Below are 18558 nucleotides of genomic sequence, written 5' to 3' on the forward strand. Positions count from 1 at the left end.
TCATGGAAAATAGCGTGAATATAAACAAACATATAACACAATACTATTTGATTCATGATGTTATAGTGTTAAAAAGAGTGTCACACGAACATTGGACTAGAGTCACTCAGACACTATACTAAGAATATTTCTGAACTATTCAATTACTTTAAAATCATTCGGTTAAGTTGCGTATGACAGTGTTTGAAATGCTTGTCCTCAATAGATGTTGAATAATCTGCATCAAAGCAATTTAATTACCAGTGCACCAAACCCAGAGCCTCAGCTGCGCTTCTTTGACTATCTTCACTGGAACAAATTCCAACAAACGTTTTCAGTAGAGACTGTCGCTCTTCAAGCTTCATGAGTTTCTCCAACCCTCTTGCAACCATTTCCATCTCAGCCTGAGGATTAGTAAACAAGAGAGGCAGTTTTGTGAAAACCATGGGAGAGACTGAATGGAGAAAAATAACTTGAACTTGTAAAGAAACAAAAGTACATACAGAGTACTCGTTGGGAGGAAATATGCGATGAATGAGGCATATTTTCGATAGTTCTGCCACCGATTCAGAATGTTTACCTTGTATTTCCAAAGCCTGCAGTAACATCGAATTTGCTTAGAATAAATATTTGGACAAAGAGTAAGCAATGCTGCAGTAACGAATAGACACTAGAAGAAGGCTAGAACGGCACCCAAGCTTGTAGAAACCATGAACGTGTGCGTGCAGCAACTGCTGCAGAAACCATTCTTGCAGCATCTATCTTTGCAAGTCCAATGTTCTCAGCGAGCCCAGCAATGAACTCTCGGGCATCTTCACTACAGATCTCAACAGAAGAAGACTCCCACGGAGCTCTACAAGAGAGTTACCAAACAAGTTCAGAATCATACCAAAAGACAAACGAGTAGAATCTATTTATCAAGTAAAGGTCAATAGACAGACACCTGCTGCAAGCATTCAGGACAAAATCAATAGATGTTCTGTAAAAGGAATCTCCGGTATTTTTTGGCTCAAAAGAGACTTGTACTCCAGAAATTCTACATACTCTACGCAGCTGTATATAATTTCATAGCAACAAAAACGAGAGTAATCCAGTTAATTCAAATCCATTCAAGAAAGTTACACAATCTAGTGGAAAGAAGAAAGAAAACATATACTAACTTGAATAATATCATTATCCGTGATGTCATTTCCACTGGTTCGGTTATCGACGATTGCTGGAAGCTAAACAAGTAAGTTACATTTGTAGGATGAAACCATGAACACATAAGTAATACTAATACCATTTTGTAAAAATGAAATCTTTCAGCTTTTATGCTTTCTACCTGTAACAAAGCAAACGAAACGTCTTTAAACAAAAGCTTGCAGGAAAACATAAACCAGGAAAAAAATGAGGACTTTGGAGTTTAGAAGCGACCTCGAACGATTCTGTTGGCTTCTCTCTGATAGTCTTCTTTGTCGACCACATCAAAGTTCTGGCTAGGCAATGAAGTCGGCCACCATTTCGGCAAATTATCCTGAGCTTTCAGGTGAAGATTTCTGGGTATAGAGTTACTTCGAGAAACTTGATCAGAAGCTATGGAGCTCTTGGAATCTCTTGAAGATGAACGAATGTTATCAACAGAGACGACCACTTCCTTCCCACCAAGACTCCTATCTCTCCTAACTACAAATTTGGGATTACTTTGGAAATTACCCTTTAAAGCTGATCCTAATTTCACAAGAACCCTAATTGCAAAACCAAATACGAACCCAAGTATAACCACACCGCCGACGAATTGCATAGTTGATTTTTTGCATGAGACAACGACTCTCCGGTTATCATCGAGCGCGATTAGTGTTTGCAAGTCGGAGAACGCGTCTTTGCTGGAATCGAGAAACAACTGGAAGCGAGTATTAGCTAGAGTTGAAATCCGGTGAACGTCTAGGGTTAAGCTGAGACTTTGGTCGTCAGCTCCGGCGGGAGAGGAAGTGGAGATTGAAAGAAGATTGCCGTTGCTGTGGTCGTAGGATAAGCCATTAGATTTCCGGTTCCGGCGAGGACGAGGACGACGGCGTTTTGGAGTGGAGAAGGACACAAGAGGTGCTTTATAGATTTGAGATTTGGCGGCGAAGAGTCGTGGGAAAGAAGAAGAAGATGAAGAAGAACACGAAGTCATGTTCATTGTGTCATGTTTCTCACTTGTGGACTGAGAATGGAGTTAGTTGAAGAGCTCCGGTTTGGTTAAACCAACCGTTTAAGCCGGTTCGGACTAAACTCTCTATGCGAGTCAGTGGCTTTTAGGTGACATATATTTATTTTAAAATTACATGTAATATGAAGAGTTGTTTTGTTCTATCTGAAAAAAGAATACAGGTTTAGGCTTTAAAGATGTTTTCTTAACGAACTTAACTGACTCTTTGAGAGAATTGCAGCGACCCATTCTCACGAAGTTTATTGCGCTGAATCCGGGTACGATCGAAATTCCCTGATTTCTAAAAATAATCTTTGGCCAAAAGAATTCTTTGAAGCTAAATCCTGCAACAACAAGTACAAATGCATATCAATATAACATGGGAGGTTCCAAGATTATGATGAAGTTGGGAGGACATTTTGTTACTTACGCTGAGAAAGTTTTTATCTGGGAAGAAGCGGCACTCTGTCATCTGATTCAATGCGGTGACTAGCCTGTGTAAACAGAGAAGAAAGACATAACAATGATTTCAGCTTTTGAGTCGAATTTTTTTTACAAGAAATGGATTTCGGAGAAGATGGGAATGTGAATGTTCTTTACCTCTTCATTTGCTCCTGCTGCCATGTTGATGAATGAGTCTTTAGCCCTGAAGGAAATAACAGATGAAAGAAAACAAGTTAAATGGTGCAAATACAGGCAAATGACCACACTTTCGGTTTTTCAACAAATATTTTGTAAAAGAGCAAATTGAGTATATAACTATGATATAGTTTCAGAAAAAGAATTATAATCCATGAACACACCTATGGCCATCCTTTGCGTCAACTAACTCTAGGTTTCCGTTTTGTTGCTCGTCTTTTGCTTTTGAAAGGGGTGAAAAGAACTGCATAAATATATAAGGCAGAAAAACATCAGAGATAAATCGGAGGCAGCATTATAGAGGCGATCCTTTCTGAAAGTTAAATGATAAGCTTGAGAAACAGTTAGTATGGATTACCTGATGCATTGAAATGAAAACTATAGAAATTCCCAGAAGAAAATTCATGGTTAATATATGTCCAAAGAGTGCTGCAGATGCTATTCCAGTAAATATTGTGGCTACTGTGGACGAATATTTCTTCAAGATTGTATCTGAGAACATACAGACACAAAGACAACTAATTCTCTTAGACAACAACCTTACTGAAAGGTTTTATTTTCCAAATATAGCAAAATTCAAATTTAATATTTTGAACCATCATATCCAGAACTGATCCATAAATTAACTGAGGTAACAAAGTTGAGTATTATTTTTACCTGCATATTTGAAGAAAAAGGAGGATAGAATCCCTTGTGCTGCGTTGTTCAGTATCAGAAACATAGTAGCCCTAGAATGTCCTTGTAGGATGTCAAAACTGCCAGGACCTGTCGACAAAGTGGCAAGATTGTTAGTACTGCACAGATAGAGGAGGATTTATTCAATCACATAGTTTGGGCGAACTGAACTAAGAGCGTTTTTCTTGTTTTTTTTCTGATCCGTAGTAGGCGAAAAAATAACTCGTTTGATCGAGTATGCTACACCTACTTGTTCGACACTATATTTTGATTCTGCCCTTCTAAACGGGACGCGTCTAACAGGATTTAAGAAGCTTTTTAGCATTCAATTTGCTTAAATAATTATCATATTCTTCTCTGCCATGTTAAAATACACGTACCTTTATATATAACAGTTCCAAGTATTCCAAGGAAGTTGAATATCGCACCATAACCATAGAGGAATAAGTTCTGCACCAGGGAAATTAAAGTTTTACAGTCAGAACGCAGGAGAGGATCATGGTCCTAGAATTTGACTAGACTAAAGAACAGGACTAATACAACAACATTGCTAACAGAGCTGACTAGACCAACGAATAGAGCAAGTTCAACAACACGAGCAAAAAGTTCTGTATCAAACACAGCCAGCTAGACCATAGAAATTGCTACTGTAATGGTCATGCCCATTCCAGTGATGTTCCTCACAGATAATAATACAAAAGAATCAACAGCTATAACCAACAGTTATAAACAACGGTGACCACAAGCCTTCTCCAATATTATTACAAGCCTCTCATTTCTCGGATGCTATATGAAAGAAAGAAAAAAACTATGTATCAAGATTAGCTAACCTGAAGATAAATGCTTGTGTCAAACTGGCTCTTTAGAGCATACTCATTGTAGACAGACGCCAAAGATGGGACAGTTACCTGCATGATGATGTGCTGAGTAAGCCTCTAACACGAATTACAATTTTTCTTTGATGCAGCAAAGAAATCACTTCCATACTAAATATCCAAGAGAATCATAAATATAAGAGCCAGAAAATGTAACTTACAAAGATAAAGGTACAGATGTATGCACCCGTAGCAATTGGAACAGCCATAGTTGTAGCACCTTCAGGAAGAGAACGCAGCTGATTTATACTAATCCCTATCAGCAACAAAGCAAGTGCTTCCCACTACAAGAAAAATTAACATATTAAATCCCAATAAGAGTAGGAGGTAAGGATGGTCAAACAGATACGTCCATAATAATAATATGTCTGATACTATAATAATCACACATACAATATCCAAGAATAAGTGAAGCTGACCTGTATGATGGAAAACCTTCGCTTCATTATCATCTTCAGTAGTACAGCAATCACCAAAACTTTTAGATTGCTTAGCATCTTCACAGTAGCAGGATTGAAATATAGCTGGCACAGCAGAAAAGAGAATTGCTATGTGAAACTAAAATAATAGAAGAATAGACACAAATAGTAGCCGGGAAGGCTAGATAAATATAACAGTAGAGCTTAATGTAACTATCTTGTAAGCAATTGTTCAGTGCAACTTTCACAACACACTTAAACATTTATCACCAAAAGGCAGCATGACATATTGCAGAATGCCAAGCAGGACTTGGGGAAGATAACAATTATGGAAAATAAAAGAGGGAAATAACATCTGCTTAGAAATGATAACGAAATAATATGCTCAGGGACCAGTAATGTCTAGATCAAGCAATGAAAAGTAACAAAACTGAGTATATTCTCGAGAAGCAATAAAACCAATGATCAACAAATTTGATTAAGTATATCCTCGAGAGCAACAAAACCAAGGATTCTTACAAAACCCACCTATGAACTATGTTACATAACCATATTAGGCTTCCTGGCATTCCGAAACCTTTGCTAAGTTCTTTTAGTGTCAAAACACCAAATGATATAGTCTTCCCACAGAGCTAAAAACCTTTTTACTATATAACTCAAGCCAACTAGAAATTTTTTCAAAGAAATTGCATTTCCGCAGCTTAATTACCAAAGGATGTACAAAATGAAAAATAAGAAGCACATGTACCTGCATTGTGAACTTAAGATAGTTATTAATGGCATACAACCCTGCTGGTACAGCGAGAAGCACATTGTTCCGAGCTGCCTGCGAAATAAAGGCTCGTGTTACTGCAACTTGCACTATAAATAGTTTTTAAAAAAAAAAACATCAGAAGTTTCGAGTTTAATAGCAGGAACTAATTTATGAAAAATAATAGTACTAGATGGATCTTGTGGTGACATAACATCTACATTTCAAACAATCATGCTTTGAAAACCAGATGTATAACATATGCCACGCTTATTAGGCATTAAGATTTCAAGAAACTAAATCTTAATTTGAGACTATGCCACAATCCTAGTACTTCCAAATCGCTTAATTGCCAAGAAGATGTACCTGGACAAACGTGGAAAGAGATAGTAGAGGTTTCTCTCCAACTTTTTGGTGCCTGGCCTACAATATTACCACAAAAACTCAAGTATTAAAAGGGCGGCCAATTTTCAACGGAAAAGCAAGACACACAAAAAGTTGAGCCCCCATATCATTCCATTACTATTTAATCAAGCTCAGCACGCCACCATAAAGATACATAAAAGAAACGGAATATGACTATATCCCTCTTAAACAACCTTAGCAATTGGTTTCATAAATGCAAGAATGAAACCCAAATGGCCCACAAACAAACCTGATATTTCGAAAGAACTGAAGTCAATTCAGAAACGTACCTGGAATAATAGCATGACAATCGCAAAAATAACTTTTGCAATTTCTGTCAAGAAGTTGACGCTAATAGGACTAAAGTTGAACTTTCCATCCACTTTAGACATGTACACTAAGACGGGCTGTAAGGTCATAAACACAAAAACGTAAATTTTTAAGAAATGACAAATTGGAAGAAAAAACAATAACCTAGTATGATTGTGGATGATTCAACAGAGATATGATGCATGGTAGTAGTAGTAGTATTGAAATGGCTAGAGTTTTAAGCAAGTCGTTGTAAGACAATGTTACCTGTAGACCAACTAGCATGCAGTCACCAACTACCAAAAAGACATTGAGAGCTCGTTGTTTTGAGGATACTCTAATCTTGTAGTTGTAGCTGTCATAAGCCCTTGAAATAGCTTTGCTACTGGGAGAAACCAACCTTGAACGACATACGCTGCACTCAGCCATCCCGTTCTTCATCAGCCTTTCCCTAGCTAACGAATTCTAGACTGAGCTAAACCTGAATAACAACAGAAGCAATCAAGGAAAAGGATACACCTTTTATACAAAAGATATCAACTTTATAGAGGAACTCAAACAAAACGCAATAAAATCAAAGTGATTTATGTATACACAAGTGAAAACCAACGATCAGATCTCAATAACCATAAAACCCACAATTCACAAAGACAATGAGCTAAAGCAGATCTCAAAACCAAATAAAGAACAAGAATGTAAGGTAAGAGCAGAATCAAGTATAACTTGTAGCGTCGTTGTAAAAATCACATTTTTATGAACAGAAAATAAAACTCCTGGAAAATAAATATGGAACCAGATCGATAAAACTAACCTCAATAGACGTATAAGAACAGCTCAAAAACGCATTCCCAAACCAAAACCTCCTCCCGCCTAAACCGCACAGATCCAAAAGGAATTCGATACTCTCTGTTCAATCTTCCTTCTCGTCTATGTAAGATCTAAATTACAGTAACTCAACAGGATCTAGAACTCTCCTCAAGCTTCACATTCAGAGAATAAGCAGAGAGGGAGAGATGAGGAAGAAGAAGGTGAATTCGTCGGTCGATTAGAGTGCGCTCTTATTCTCTCGCACGACCCTCTTCGTGTTTTTGCTTTGATTTCACAACACCGTTTTATTGCGTTACCTTTGGAAATAAATAAATTAAACAAAAACATCCCAAAAATTTTAAATAAATAAAAAGATAGTTTGATTTACGTCTCTTTCTGGTGCTGACACATGGTGGTGATTGGGGATTTGACAGACCAATAAGATTTTAGTATGAGTGGTGTTGAAGCTTTAGTAACGCTGACGTGTCATACGGGTGATGGAGGGGATTGTATTTGTATCCAAGTTTTGGCTTTTTTGGTCGCATGTTTCTTTCGCTTGGACTTACATTTATAAAAGGAAAACCAAATTTTGATTTTGTTTGTTTATGTTTTTTAGTTAATGACTCAGTGGTGGTTCGTAACTTCGTTTAATACTATTTTTGTTAATTTAGATTAACGTAAACACGAACATTAATTGATTTTGTTGTTGTAGGAAATATCTAATTAAGGACTAAAATGTTAATGCATTCGTTTTATGAACTGAGAGCTTCATAATTGTGCTGTTAAAACTTTTATATTTGTGTTTTTTTCTTATAATAAGAATATGAAGTACTAAACAAGCAAATTTTCTTTTGAAATTTTTGATATTAGAAGTTTTGGAGTGATACATCATGAATTTCATTCTAATTTTTTTCTTTCTTTGTAGTCCACTTTAAACCAAATTTTGTATTGGTATAAAGTATTTTAGGGCTTGTCATAATTTGAATACCGTGAACATAAACTAATTCACATGACCCTAGAAATATGTGACATCTACGGCATGATCTATATTTCATTCCTTAAAACAAGATACACACACAATATGCATGCACTTTCGTGTAGACTTGCACACAAAACATTATCGAACATACATAAACACAACGAATGTTTACACACTTCACACTTTATAAATGATACTACTTATAAAGTTGTAGAAAAGTTTTATTTTGTTATAATTGTAAATGAAGATTCACCAGTGTTACCATCAGTTTTCAGTTCGGTCATACTAGTTTTTTTTTTGTTCAATCACAACATATTTGCCTGTGTGAATTAGCCCCAGATTTATAACCAAATTATGCAAAACGTATTTAGAATGAAATTCTGTATAAACTAAAATTGATTTTGAACCAAAACAAAATTTACTTGTGAAACCAAATTATATCTTCAAATTTAATATATAGATCCATATTTATATTTTTATAAGATTAATTACTGTACACTGATTATTATCCATATAAACTTTGCTAATTTTATTTAAAGTTGAACCAAAATAAATAAATTCAAATTCTAATACAAAACCGACTAAACAAAGAAAATGAAAATAACCAGCCTGAACCAACCCGAATAACTACTAACCGGAATCACAATTTTTTTTTTGGGAAAATTAGAAATAAAAGACAAATAATTAAACTATTGTCCATCTATGCATTCTATATTCATGATTGGTCATATATACTTTAATATTGGTCATATATGATTTCATATAATTAAAATCCCAATATGCCCTCAGTCTTTTAAAATCTTACTAAACTATTAAAAAAATTCAAAATCAAATTGATTTCTTTCTAAAAATAATTTGGAAAAAATATAGGACAAAATCAACATTTATTTACATTCCATTATTTGTTTTGCAGTAGATAATTTTATATCTTCTTCTTCTTTGATTCTCTTGTTCATCAAAGTTAAGCTTTCGTAATTGTTTTCTCCTCTCTAAAAACGCCATATTAAATAACTTTTTTTTTCTTCTTCTTCTTCAATCTCTCTCTCTCTATCTCACTCCCTTGATTTCAATTTCTTTATGAAGCGCAACTATAATTTTCCGGGTTTTGAAACAAGAAATTAAGCGTAATCTATAGGAAAAAGTGTTAAGTATAAAGAAAAATTCTAATTTGTGTTATAATTTATTCACTTAGGTATAAAGAATTTTAAAGTATTCAAAATTCAACTAATTTTCCGGGTTTTGAGACAAGAAATGAAGCGTAATCTATAGGAAAAAGTGTGAAGTATAAAGAAAAATTCTAATTTGTGTTATAATTTATTCACTTAGGTATAAAGAATTTTAAAGTATTCAGAATTCAACTTCTGTAATTTGCAGATGTAATCAAATTCACTATATTCAATTTCCATATTTTAAGATTTTTTTTTTAAATCTAAATTAGATAGAATGTACTTTCTAATTTTTGTAGAATAAAAAAAAAAGCATAAGAATATGTTTTCTAACATTCTTAGAACATGAGTAAATGTTAGAAAACATATTCTAATTTTTGTAGAACAATGAACAAAGTATAGAATATGTATTCTAAAAGTCGTATAAACTAGTATTCTAAATACCGTAGAACAGAAATGACTTCTAAATTTTGTAGAACATGTAGAGTGTGTAAAATACATAATCTAAATTTTGTAGAACATGTAGAGTGTATAGAATATACATTCTAATTTCAGAAGACATATTCTAAACTTTATAGATCAAATTTTATCCATCTAAAACGAAAACAAAATAATATATTTTTGATATTTTATATATCTTCATGTCTTCTTTATCATTTTAATACATATTTTTCTTAATTATTTTTGAAACAATTGGTTCAATCTTATGCAAGAGGTAGTTTAGAAATAGTTGATATTTGTTCATAGAATTCATATATGGACAAATACTTAAATATTTATCCTTTATTTCCAATTTTTTTTTTTTTTTTTTTTTTTTTTTTCAATCTTTTTTTTTCTTTTTGTCAATCTCCGGAATCACAATCTAGAAGAAGATTTCGTTTAAGACAAAGAAGAAGTATATTGTAGACTGTGTTGTGTGCGAATTCGTCTTGTTTCATCGACCAAAAAGGACAGAGAAAGAGAGAACGCGAGTCGCGAGAGAATTGAAGAATCCATTACTGGGTTCGAACCAGCGACCGTGATACTTCTGGAACCCTAATCTCGAAATCAGTGTATGTGTTTCCTCCGTCTGCTGTGATTCTCAATTTCTCGGTTGGTCTTTTTAGATTCTTTCTCCATCGGTCTTTGTTGATTCATCTGAGTGCTTGTTTTGATCGTCAATTTCGATTTAAGTAGATAAGAAATTGCTTGCATGATTCAGTAGATCAATTGCTTTATCTATGCCCAGCTCTATTGAATTCGATAGAAGACTAAAGGTTTTCTCGGATTCGTTTGGTTTGCCGTGGAGGGCTTGGTTTACTGAGGTTGAAAGTCTCTGTCTTTGGAGTCGAATTCGATAATGGTGGCATTTTTTTTTGCGAATAGTCTGCAAAATATATGGCCCTTTTCAATTTTTGTAAGCAGTGACTTGAAGGAATCAAAGGAACTTGTTCATAGACTTTCATTGCCTGAGAGTACAAAGAACTTTGTTTTTGCTATTAGAGTTCCTGAGCATGATTCAACTATTTACATACTTGCTGCTCAGAATTTATCCGAGAGATCTGCTAGTGATGCCGAGTGCCTTATACGGGAAATTCGTCCTGGTGCTGTTGTGGCTCAAGTGGACAAAACAGCTTTTGGGGAAGCTCAAGTTGAAGAGAGTGTATTAGGAGATGGCTCTAGTGATTCAATCCCTACATCAGCTTTTAAAGTTCTTATACAGTGTTTTGTAGACAAGGTTAACAAAGAAAAGTATGAAGGTATTGCAGGGATTGTGGTTTTGAGGGAGATTTTTGGGACAAGTTTTAATGGTCATTTATTGGCTGCCAAAAGGGTTGCTGGGGAGGTTGGTTCCTCGTTTATGGTACTTGAATCTCCTTTTGTCAATATCGCTGCTGTGGAGGATGCAGGAGGCAAGATGCAAAGTCTAGCTAATAGTCTCGTACCACAACTTTCTGGCTCTACTATATTTTCAAGCTCGCGAAGGTTTCTGATAACAAATGATGTCCAGGCACGGATGCTGAAGTTGATATCTTTGCAGATGAATCAGGTCAATAAAGAACTTAGCCCATCAAGTTGTGTTGCAAGTGGAGTTTCCAATGAAATACAGTCCTGTAGTCATGAGGTTCCACCATTTGCTCAATCCATTTATCCATTGCTTGTTGACCTTCATGATATATTCATTGATCTCCCATCTATTGGGAAAGCTCTAGCCAATGCCAGAAGAATGTTGTCTGATGTAAATAGAGGGGAGTCTATGGATACAGGGGTTATTTCTGAAGTTTACCTTTTTCAGATTGCAGTTGAAGGTCTAAGAATTGCTTTGAACAATGCTGGTCGGCTACCAATCAAGAACACGGGAAGTTCAAGCCGAACCGAAGTTCAGTTTTCACAGCTCTCTTCTGAAGACAAATCTTACGCACTTATGGCAGATCTTCTTCGTAGCCAGGCTAAAAAGTTCAAGAACATAGTAGCAGTAGTAGATGCATGTAGCCTCGCAGGTCTTAGGAAGCATTGGAAAACTTGTGTTCCTCAAGAAGTCAAAGATATGTCTGAGAATATGCTACAAGATTTTGATAACGACGAGAAGACTAATGATTCAAAGTTAAAACGACTGTTATCTGATAAACCGGTTGTAGCAGTTGGTGCCGGTGCGACTGCTATCTGGGGGGCTTCTTCACTATCCAAGGCTATTTCTGCTTCTCCTTTCTTCAAGATTGTAACTTTTAAAGTCCCGGCATCATTGAACCTTTTTCTGACACATACCCATAAGGCACTGACATTTGCATTTACTAAAGTGGCGGTTCCATCAAAAGCAATGGCCCCGGGTTTTGCTAGTTCTGGAGCCAAGTCAACATCTTTGATAAAAGCATCTTTATCCGCCGAGAAAATCAGAGCAGTAACACATAGCATTATAGCTTCTGTAGAAAAGACAAGTTTATCTGCCATGAGAACTGCATTCTATGAGATCATGCGGAAAAGACGAGCAAAACCTATCGGTACCTTACCTTTGGCGACATTTGGAGCCAGCCTTGCAACTTGTGCGGGATTGTTCGCCTATGGAGATGGGATCGAATGTGCAGCTATGTCTCTTCCTTCAGCTCCTTCGATAGCAAACTTGGGTCGAGGAATTCAAAACTTACATGAGGCGTCTCTGGAAGTGAGAATGAGAGAAGGCAACAGGATACAGAACGCAATCGAGTCCCTTAGACAGAGACTGAAGAAAGTCAAGTTTTAACGAAGAAGAGTGTATCTTTTATACTTTGACTTAAATCTTTCTTTTAGCTTACTGTATATATACATACTTGATACAAGATATGGTATCACGTATCATAGAAGAAAGCCACAAAATTGAAGAAGCTTTTCTATTAACCTTATGCTAATATTTCTAGTTTCAAAGTTACCTTTTATCTAAGTTTCCTTTTATTGAGTTTTCTAGTTTACGTTTTAGAAAAGTTAAAACGGTTTGTAATGGTCTATATAAAGACCTCTTCTATTCAATAAGAAGGTATCTTCCAGAAATTAACCTTATTCTCAACCTAGAGACTAGGGTTAAAGGAAGCTAAGCTTACAGTTTTCTTGCTTTAGCAACACGGCTTCGATATACACAGAACCTCTTACTCGAGCTAAGGCTAAGGAAGCTTTGGTTCATAACAATACTCTCTACATGTTTCGTGTTCAGCTAATGGTTTGGTTTGCACATGATCTCTAGATGGTCACAGAAAATAGAAGCTGGTTTCATTAGGAGAGATCAAATGGAAATAGTATGTTACTTATTTCCTCTTTAAGATAAGGAAGAAGCATCAATAGAATCGATTGATTAGTAAAAGAGACCTTCATTTTGCATCAAACTAAACTAAGAGAATACAACACTTCACATCAGTTTGCTTCTGTTTTCGGTGGTGTTAGGCTATTGGAGTCTATGTAAACATTTGTGCATTTTTGGTATTAGATGACTCTAACACCATTCTTTTTCGTCATCTTAGTTGAACATTATGAACATAGCAATGGAGCAATCAGAAGTATTATATGAAAATTGACATGTTTTCACTTATTTATTAAGTAAATTTAATTTAGTTAGTTATAAGAGTATGTCAAACACATATAAATTAACTAATTTTAATTTAACAGTATTAAATTGTATAAATTGATGCATAAACAATTAAACATAAAATCAACGGAGTTTTAGTGAAATTTTAGATTCTATTAAAGTATATGCATTAAATAATATGATATTAGAAATTATTTCATCTTTTTGTATACTATAATATATAGAATTAGTGACAATGAATATTAGTTGAATTTATGGTGTATTTTAAGGCAAATATATGATATTACTTTTTTTGGTCAACTTTTTGGTATAATGACGTTTTCATTTTGGTAACTTCATTGCTTGTACAGGTCTTCGAGGAATTAGATTTTCCCTACTACTTTGTTGGAAAGAAAATGCAAAATAGATTGATTTGCCAAACTCTTGCTCAAGCTTTTGTATGTGGAGATTCTGATGTCTTCGACAAGTGGAGAATGTTTCGTTATCGAGAGGTATGATTTTCTGTCTTCATTTCTGAATGAGCTGATTGAATATCAGAGTTTCTATAAATCAGTTTTTCTCTAATATGCTTTTACAGATGTTAGGCATATCAAACTTCCTTTACCACACATCTGGAACGATAATACAGAGTCTCATTCTCAGCCAACGTCGAGCCCAGTGCATTGTACGTGGAGAGACTGATCTATTGGCAGAAGCGAAACAACGTCGATCAATACAGATATATAGTTAAACTCGTACACATATGCTCATTGTGTATGTATACCAACCACATACATCGAGTATATTACTATTTCAGGAACATTTGGTAACCTTCAATATATAACTAATTGAAGATGAGATGCAATATATACCTTTAATGTTATATGAGTGAGGATTAACTCTAGCCATGATAAAATCATCATGCGATTGAAGTATGAAACTTAATATTGGACCTCAAAATTTTCAAACTAAAAAAAAAAAGACAAATGATCCATGATAGAATTTTACTACATGGTCATCTGATTTATTATAAACTTTAAATTGCTTCACCCACATTGTATATCGTTTAACCAAAATCAAATTTGTTTCACCATAAGGATAATTCATAGTTGATATGTCAATATCATTGCGTTTGGGCACGATTGGTACTAGGCATTAAAATTTTTTGAAACTAATGATAGTACTAGGCATTGAAATTTTTTGAAACTAATTATATTTTGAATTGTAAATGTAATGTCAGATGACAATTGGATAATTATATATATATATATATATATATATTCACTGGATTTTTTGGTCCACTCGAGCATAATCATTTGCCTTTAATGTCTGTCTGAAGATCACTGGGACTCCTGCATGATTCATCATTATACAAAATGCAGACAAAAACCTTTGGTGAATACTCCCTCCGTTCCTGAAAGTTTGATGTTCTAGTGTTTTAGGTTTGTTCCACAGAGATTGATTTTCTAGCTTTTTATTTTATTTTTATTAATTGATATTAACAAATCGTAGATTTCAAGGCGTAATGATTACAAATAATTAACTGTTTTAGATTACTATTGGTTCATACATTATTAAAAATATTTAATAAAAATAAAAAATTATTAAATGATTAAATCATGATTGTTTCTTAATATATGTGTAAACTCTAAAACATCAAATTTTCAGGAACAGAGGGAGTATATGATAAAACTTTTGATAGATGTTAACTCCACATCAGCTTTAGATATACTTACTACAATCCTCAAGACAATTATTGTTACTTGAAAACTAGATTTGACTTTTCTTTGAACCATTTACACGCACCATTATCATCCATTTCTGTTCTTGTCACACATCCCTTACTTTTCTTCACATCCCAATAAATTTAGCTTTCGCAGCTGCTTCAGATTTAAACCACTCAGTAGATTTAGAAACATGTCTCACGAAAACGCTCATTCGTGCAATGTCTCAGAGAACTTCTGTGTCTTTTTTGTATCCATACTAACTTTCAAATGAGCAGTAAGCTCGGGACCACATCTGATTCAACCAAATGAGCTCCCGACTTCATAAGCTTTATCTGCATCACCTTTCCTACATAAACCACAAAGGGCTGGTCCTTAGGATCTCAGCCTTGGTTGAATACCACAGGCTTTCATCTGTTTCGCTTTCACCATACCGTCGGGCGTTGGTGACTCTAGCACCGTTTGTGAATTAAGCTTCACTGGCAACAACTTTTTCAACAATCCCCTGCTTAAATATATCAAAACCCCTACTAAGTCCCAAATTCAGAGAAGACTATGTTACTGCCTCATCCAACGAGCATACATAGAGCGACATATTATAATGGTACTGGCTGAGCTGCACAGCACTGCAACTTCCTCGGAGAAGCATATAGAACAGAGGAGATTAACTATCAAGGGTTAGTTAGTAAATGGTCGGTTTTTACGTGAGGAAGAGGACCAAGGGAACAAAATTAAACTTGAGTATTACGGGTTTGATGTGTCCTTGAAGACGAGGATACTCCTACAAGTGCGGAGATCTCAAACTCGTGCAAGTGAATCACACGCATAAGAAGCTGATAATGCTTCCATAGACACTGGGACTGTGATTTACATAGATATATACTTACTATATCTTTACTTCTAATCACTAAAAATCAGAAGAGCAAAAAGAACTAAAGTTTGAATCTATTTCTTAGATATATAGGCTTTCTTATACTTGCTTAACAAAGCCTTTTTAAACGGCTACAAGTTTGACTCTATTTCTAAAATCTTCTAATCACTTAAATTCTGCATATACTTGCTTATTTGTTAAAGCAATTTTTACACTTTTCAATATTGGTCATTGCAAAAAGTTAGAAAACAGGAAATTTTTAACCGCATGCACATGCATGACCTAGAAAGGTAATGTTTTCTTAAAGTTCTTTAATATGTTCTGCATTATGTTTCCATCAAAATCTGATTTCTCAAGAATAAATATACATACATGGAAACTTGCTTCCCGAATTTTCTACATTCACTGGATATCCAAGACTATGGAAATTGGAGGATCATATATATGAAAATGGTAATAACTCAAAAGCTTCTTTTTTTTTTGGTTTAATGTTAAGATAACTCAAAAGCGTTTCTAGTTGACACAACTCATTTTTATCTAAAATATACTTTGTAATAGATTATTTCACAATTCTACGCTTTATTTACCGGTGGTTTTTATTTTCATGATTCAATAATATTGTACTAGTTTAAGTAGTAGTTGATCAATTCGCTTTATATGATTCTGTGACTTAATAGTTAATACTATCTTCAATATTTTTTAATGTTCCTGATATTCTTGTTGTTCGTATATCTTCATCATCGTTGTTTTGATCAAGCAACTACTTTTGCCTATTATTTTTTTGTTTAATAAATTTTTTTCGTTAAACAAAAATTCAAGTCTCGATATGACGAATTGGGTTTGCATGGAAAACCGACATTATAGAAATTTTGAAATCGTGAGGGTTTCCAATCGTTCCCGATAAAGTTTGCGTTATGGGTATAGATAGGCTTTAGAACTTAATTTCTTTTTAAGAGGTTAAAATAATAGCCAAACAGTAATTAGTAGTTATCTCATTTTAATGGACTTTGAATGAATTCTATAAAGATTCGTGATGATCAATACTAGTAGTAGCTAGATTTTATTGCTATCGGTGTTTGTAATTAACTTATCAGTTTTGTTTTTTATTGGCCTTTTTTTTTGTCTTTCAACATTTCTTTTGAAAGACTTTCGATTTGTCATGTCATGCCAGATGTGATCATTTCAGTTTCTTATTGAGTTTAGTGTAAATATAAAACGAAAACGAAAATTAGTACTGTTAAGGGTGTCACTAACGAAATGAATTTAAAAATGTTAATTTTCCCTATTATAATAACTATAGTTACCCATTGATTATGAAATGACATTATACGATTATGCTCATAAGTAATACTATACTTGATCAAGCAAACCCAACATTGACTCTAGATAACTATCAAAGATGATAACTCCAAATGTACTCACTATACCCAAGATAGATCATGACTCTATACTTGATCAAGCAAATCCAAATTCTTAACTATAAGGAGATAGATCATAACTCCAAATGTACTCACCTCCACCTACTGAAGATGTTGACTCTCACAATACCCCACCATTTTGTCCAAACAAGATCGACCGACGTCACCGAACTAACGAGAACAAACTCAGTTTCCCCAAATCACATGAGCCAAATCTGCTTTCAAAAGATAATAAACAAACTCAGTTTCTAAAAGATTGGTAAAACACATACAAAGCAAATCCTTTGTTGAGGACATAAACAGCTGCAGCATGCACCATTTCTCCAATATTTGGAGGTTCTTCAGGCTCAGCCTCAACCTCATTGATGACAGCCGCTACTACCGCCAATCCCTCATCTATATCTTCCATCTGCGATCCTTTTGAGAAGTTACAAACACACACTTTGCGTTTATTAAAGAAAACTCAATCGATTCCAAAGCAGTGTGATAGAGAGATTCATCAGAAGTGATAGCTAGGAATACAACTAGATGATTATCAATTAGTTGGAAGATTAAGAATCATTAACAGAGGAAGCTCTAAAATCGATTCAACAAGTACCTTGAGCGATTATCAATTACTAAACAGAAGAAGATCACATTCAGGGAAACCTAGCTAGATTCAGAACTCAGAAGGATGATTATACAAGTATCGTTCACTATTTCTTCAATCGATTCATCGGGAAAAGCAATTTTTATCAAAAACACAGAGATCGATTCAGATGGAACTCAACAAGAAGACATTATCAGATGAAAAAGCTTCGATGATTTCAGATGGAGATCTAAATCGATTCCAAAGCAACTAAGCGATTATCAAACAGATGGAGATCTAAATCGATCCAGCAAACCAAGGAGCTTGTATACCTTGAGCGATAATCAGAAAAATTGAAACGATTCAACAACCAAGAGAAGCGATTAAGAAACATGTATACCTTGAGAGCGAAGCAAATCTCGGTGAGAAGAGAGAAAAATTCGTCGGCTTCCTCAAGCTTCTTTTGGCGCTATGATCTCTCTTGTTCAAAAAATTCGAATTCTGTCTCAGAGAGAAATAAACAACGCATGATAATTAATGGGCTTTTAACAACAACAATATTAATGGGCGTTTTGGGCCCATTCGTAAAATAAGTTTAATGTTGGAGAAACCTTTTTTTTTCCTTTTCAACTTCCCGTTTCATTTCTCTAGCAAGGCTTTGTTCTTAAGGTATGTAACGTAGCTGCCTAGCTGGACCCTCCATTTATATGACATCTATGGACAACATTCTTAAGCTAGAGCAAGAAATGGAATCACAAGTTAAAGCAAATCTTGACTTGAGGTTAGCATTT

The 18558-nt window shown here is 34.6% G+C and overlaps 3 protein-coding genes and 1 long non-coding RNA gene across 6 annotated transcripts; 2 read left to right on the forward strand and 2 right to left on the reverse strand.

The window, feature by feature from the left end:
- Positions 1-21: 21 nt before the first annotated feature.
- On the reverse strand, positions 22-2232 carry LOC110229015. Of its 2 annotated transcripts, XR_002332528.1 has the most exons (7): positions 1396-2098; positions 1262-1303; positions 1140-1195; positions 923-1032; positions 673-832; positions 483-575; positions 34-383 (listed from the first exon to the last, which is right to left on the reverse strand). XR_002332528.1 is itself a non-coding variant. In XM_021027695.1 (6 exons), exons 1-6 carry the CDS (start codon positions 2141-2143, stop codon positions 237-239), a joined length of 1314 nt encoding a protein of 437 aa, XP_020883354.1. In that variant the 5' UTR covers positions 2144-2232; the 3' UTR covers positions 22-236. The 2 variants fall into 2 exon arrangements, 1 of the variants encoding a protein (XP_020883354.1); XM_021027695.1 differs by lacking the exon at positions 1262-1303 and having other exon boundaries at positions 22-383; positions 1396-2232.
- An 8-nt stretch (positions 2233-2240) lies between these two features.
- On the reverse strand, positions 2241-7348 carry LOC9316101 (CMP-sialic acid transporter 2). 2 transcript variants are annotated; one of them, XM_021027696.1, is made up of 15 exons: positions 7037-7347; positions 6493-6706; positions 6207-6323; positions 5878-5934; positions 5509-5586; positions 4761-4865; positions 4503-4625; positions 4297-4374; positions 3847-3916; positions 3449-3556; positions 3150-3283; positions 2956-3035; positions 2753-2798; positions 2583-2646; positions 2241-2496 (listed from the first exon to the last, which is right to left on the reverse strand). In XM_021027696.1, exons 2-14 carry the CDS (start codon positions 6664-6666, stop codon positions 2596-2598), a joined length of 1221 nt encoding a protein of 406 aa, XP_020883355.1. In that variant the 5' UTR covers positions 6667-6706; positions 7037-7347; the 3' UTR covers positions 2241-2496; positions 2583-2595. The 2 variants fall into 2 exon arrangements, with proteins under 2 accessions (XP_020883355.1, XP_020883356.1); XM_021027697.1 differs by having other exon boundaries at positions 2253-2489; positions 7037-7348.
- A 2645-nt stretch (positions 7349-9993) lies between these two features.
- On the forward strand, positions 9994-14252 carry LOC110229370. The gene is made up of 3 exons (XR_002332759.1): positions 9994-10229; positions 13558-13698; positions 13785-14252. It is a non-coding gene; the product is annotated as an uncharacterized LOC110229370 (long non-coding RNA).
- On the forward strand, positions 10227-12531 carry LOC9317958. The gene has a single exon (XM_021029331.1). It carries the CDS (start codon positions 10517-10519, stop codon positions 12392-12394), a length of 1878 nt encoding a protein of 625 aa, XP_020884990.1. The 5' UTR covers positions 10227-10516; the 3' UTR covers positions 12395-12531.
- Positions 14253-18558: the final 4306 nt, after the last annotated feature.

Source organism: Arabidopsis lyrata, assembly GCF_000004255.2.
Source record: "Arabidopsis lyrata subsp. lyrata unplaced genomic scaffold ARALYscaffold_4, whole genome shotgun sequence".
NCBI classification, from domain to species: domain Eukaryota; kingdom Viridiplantae; phylum Streptophyta; class Magnoliopsida; order Brassicales; family Brassicaceae; genus Arabidopsis; species Arabidopsis lyrata.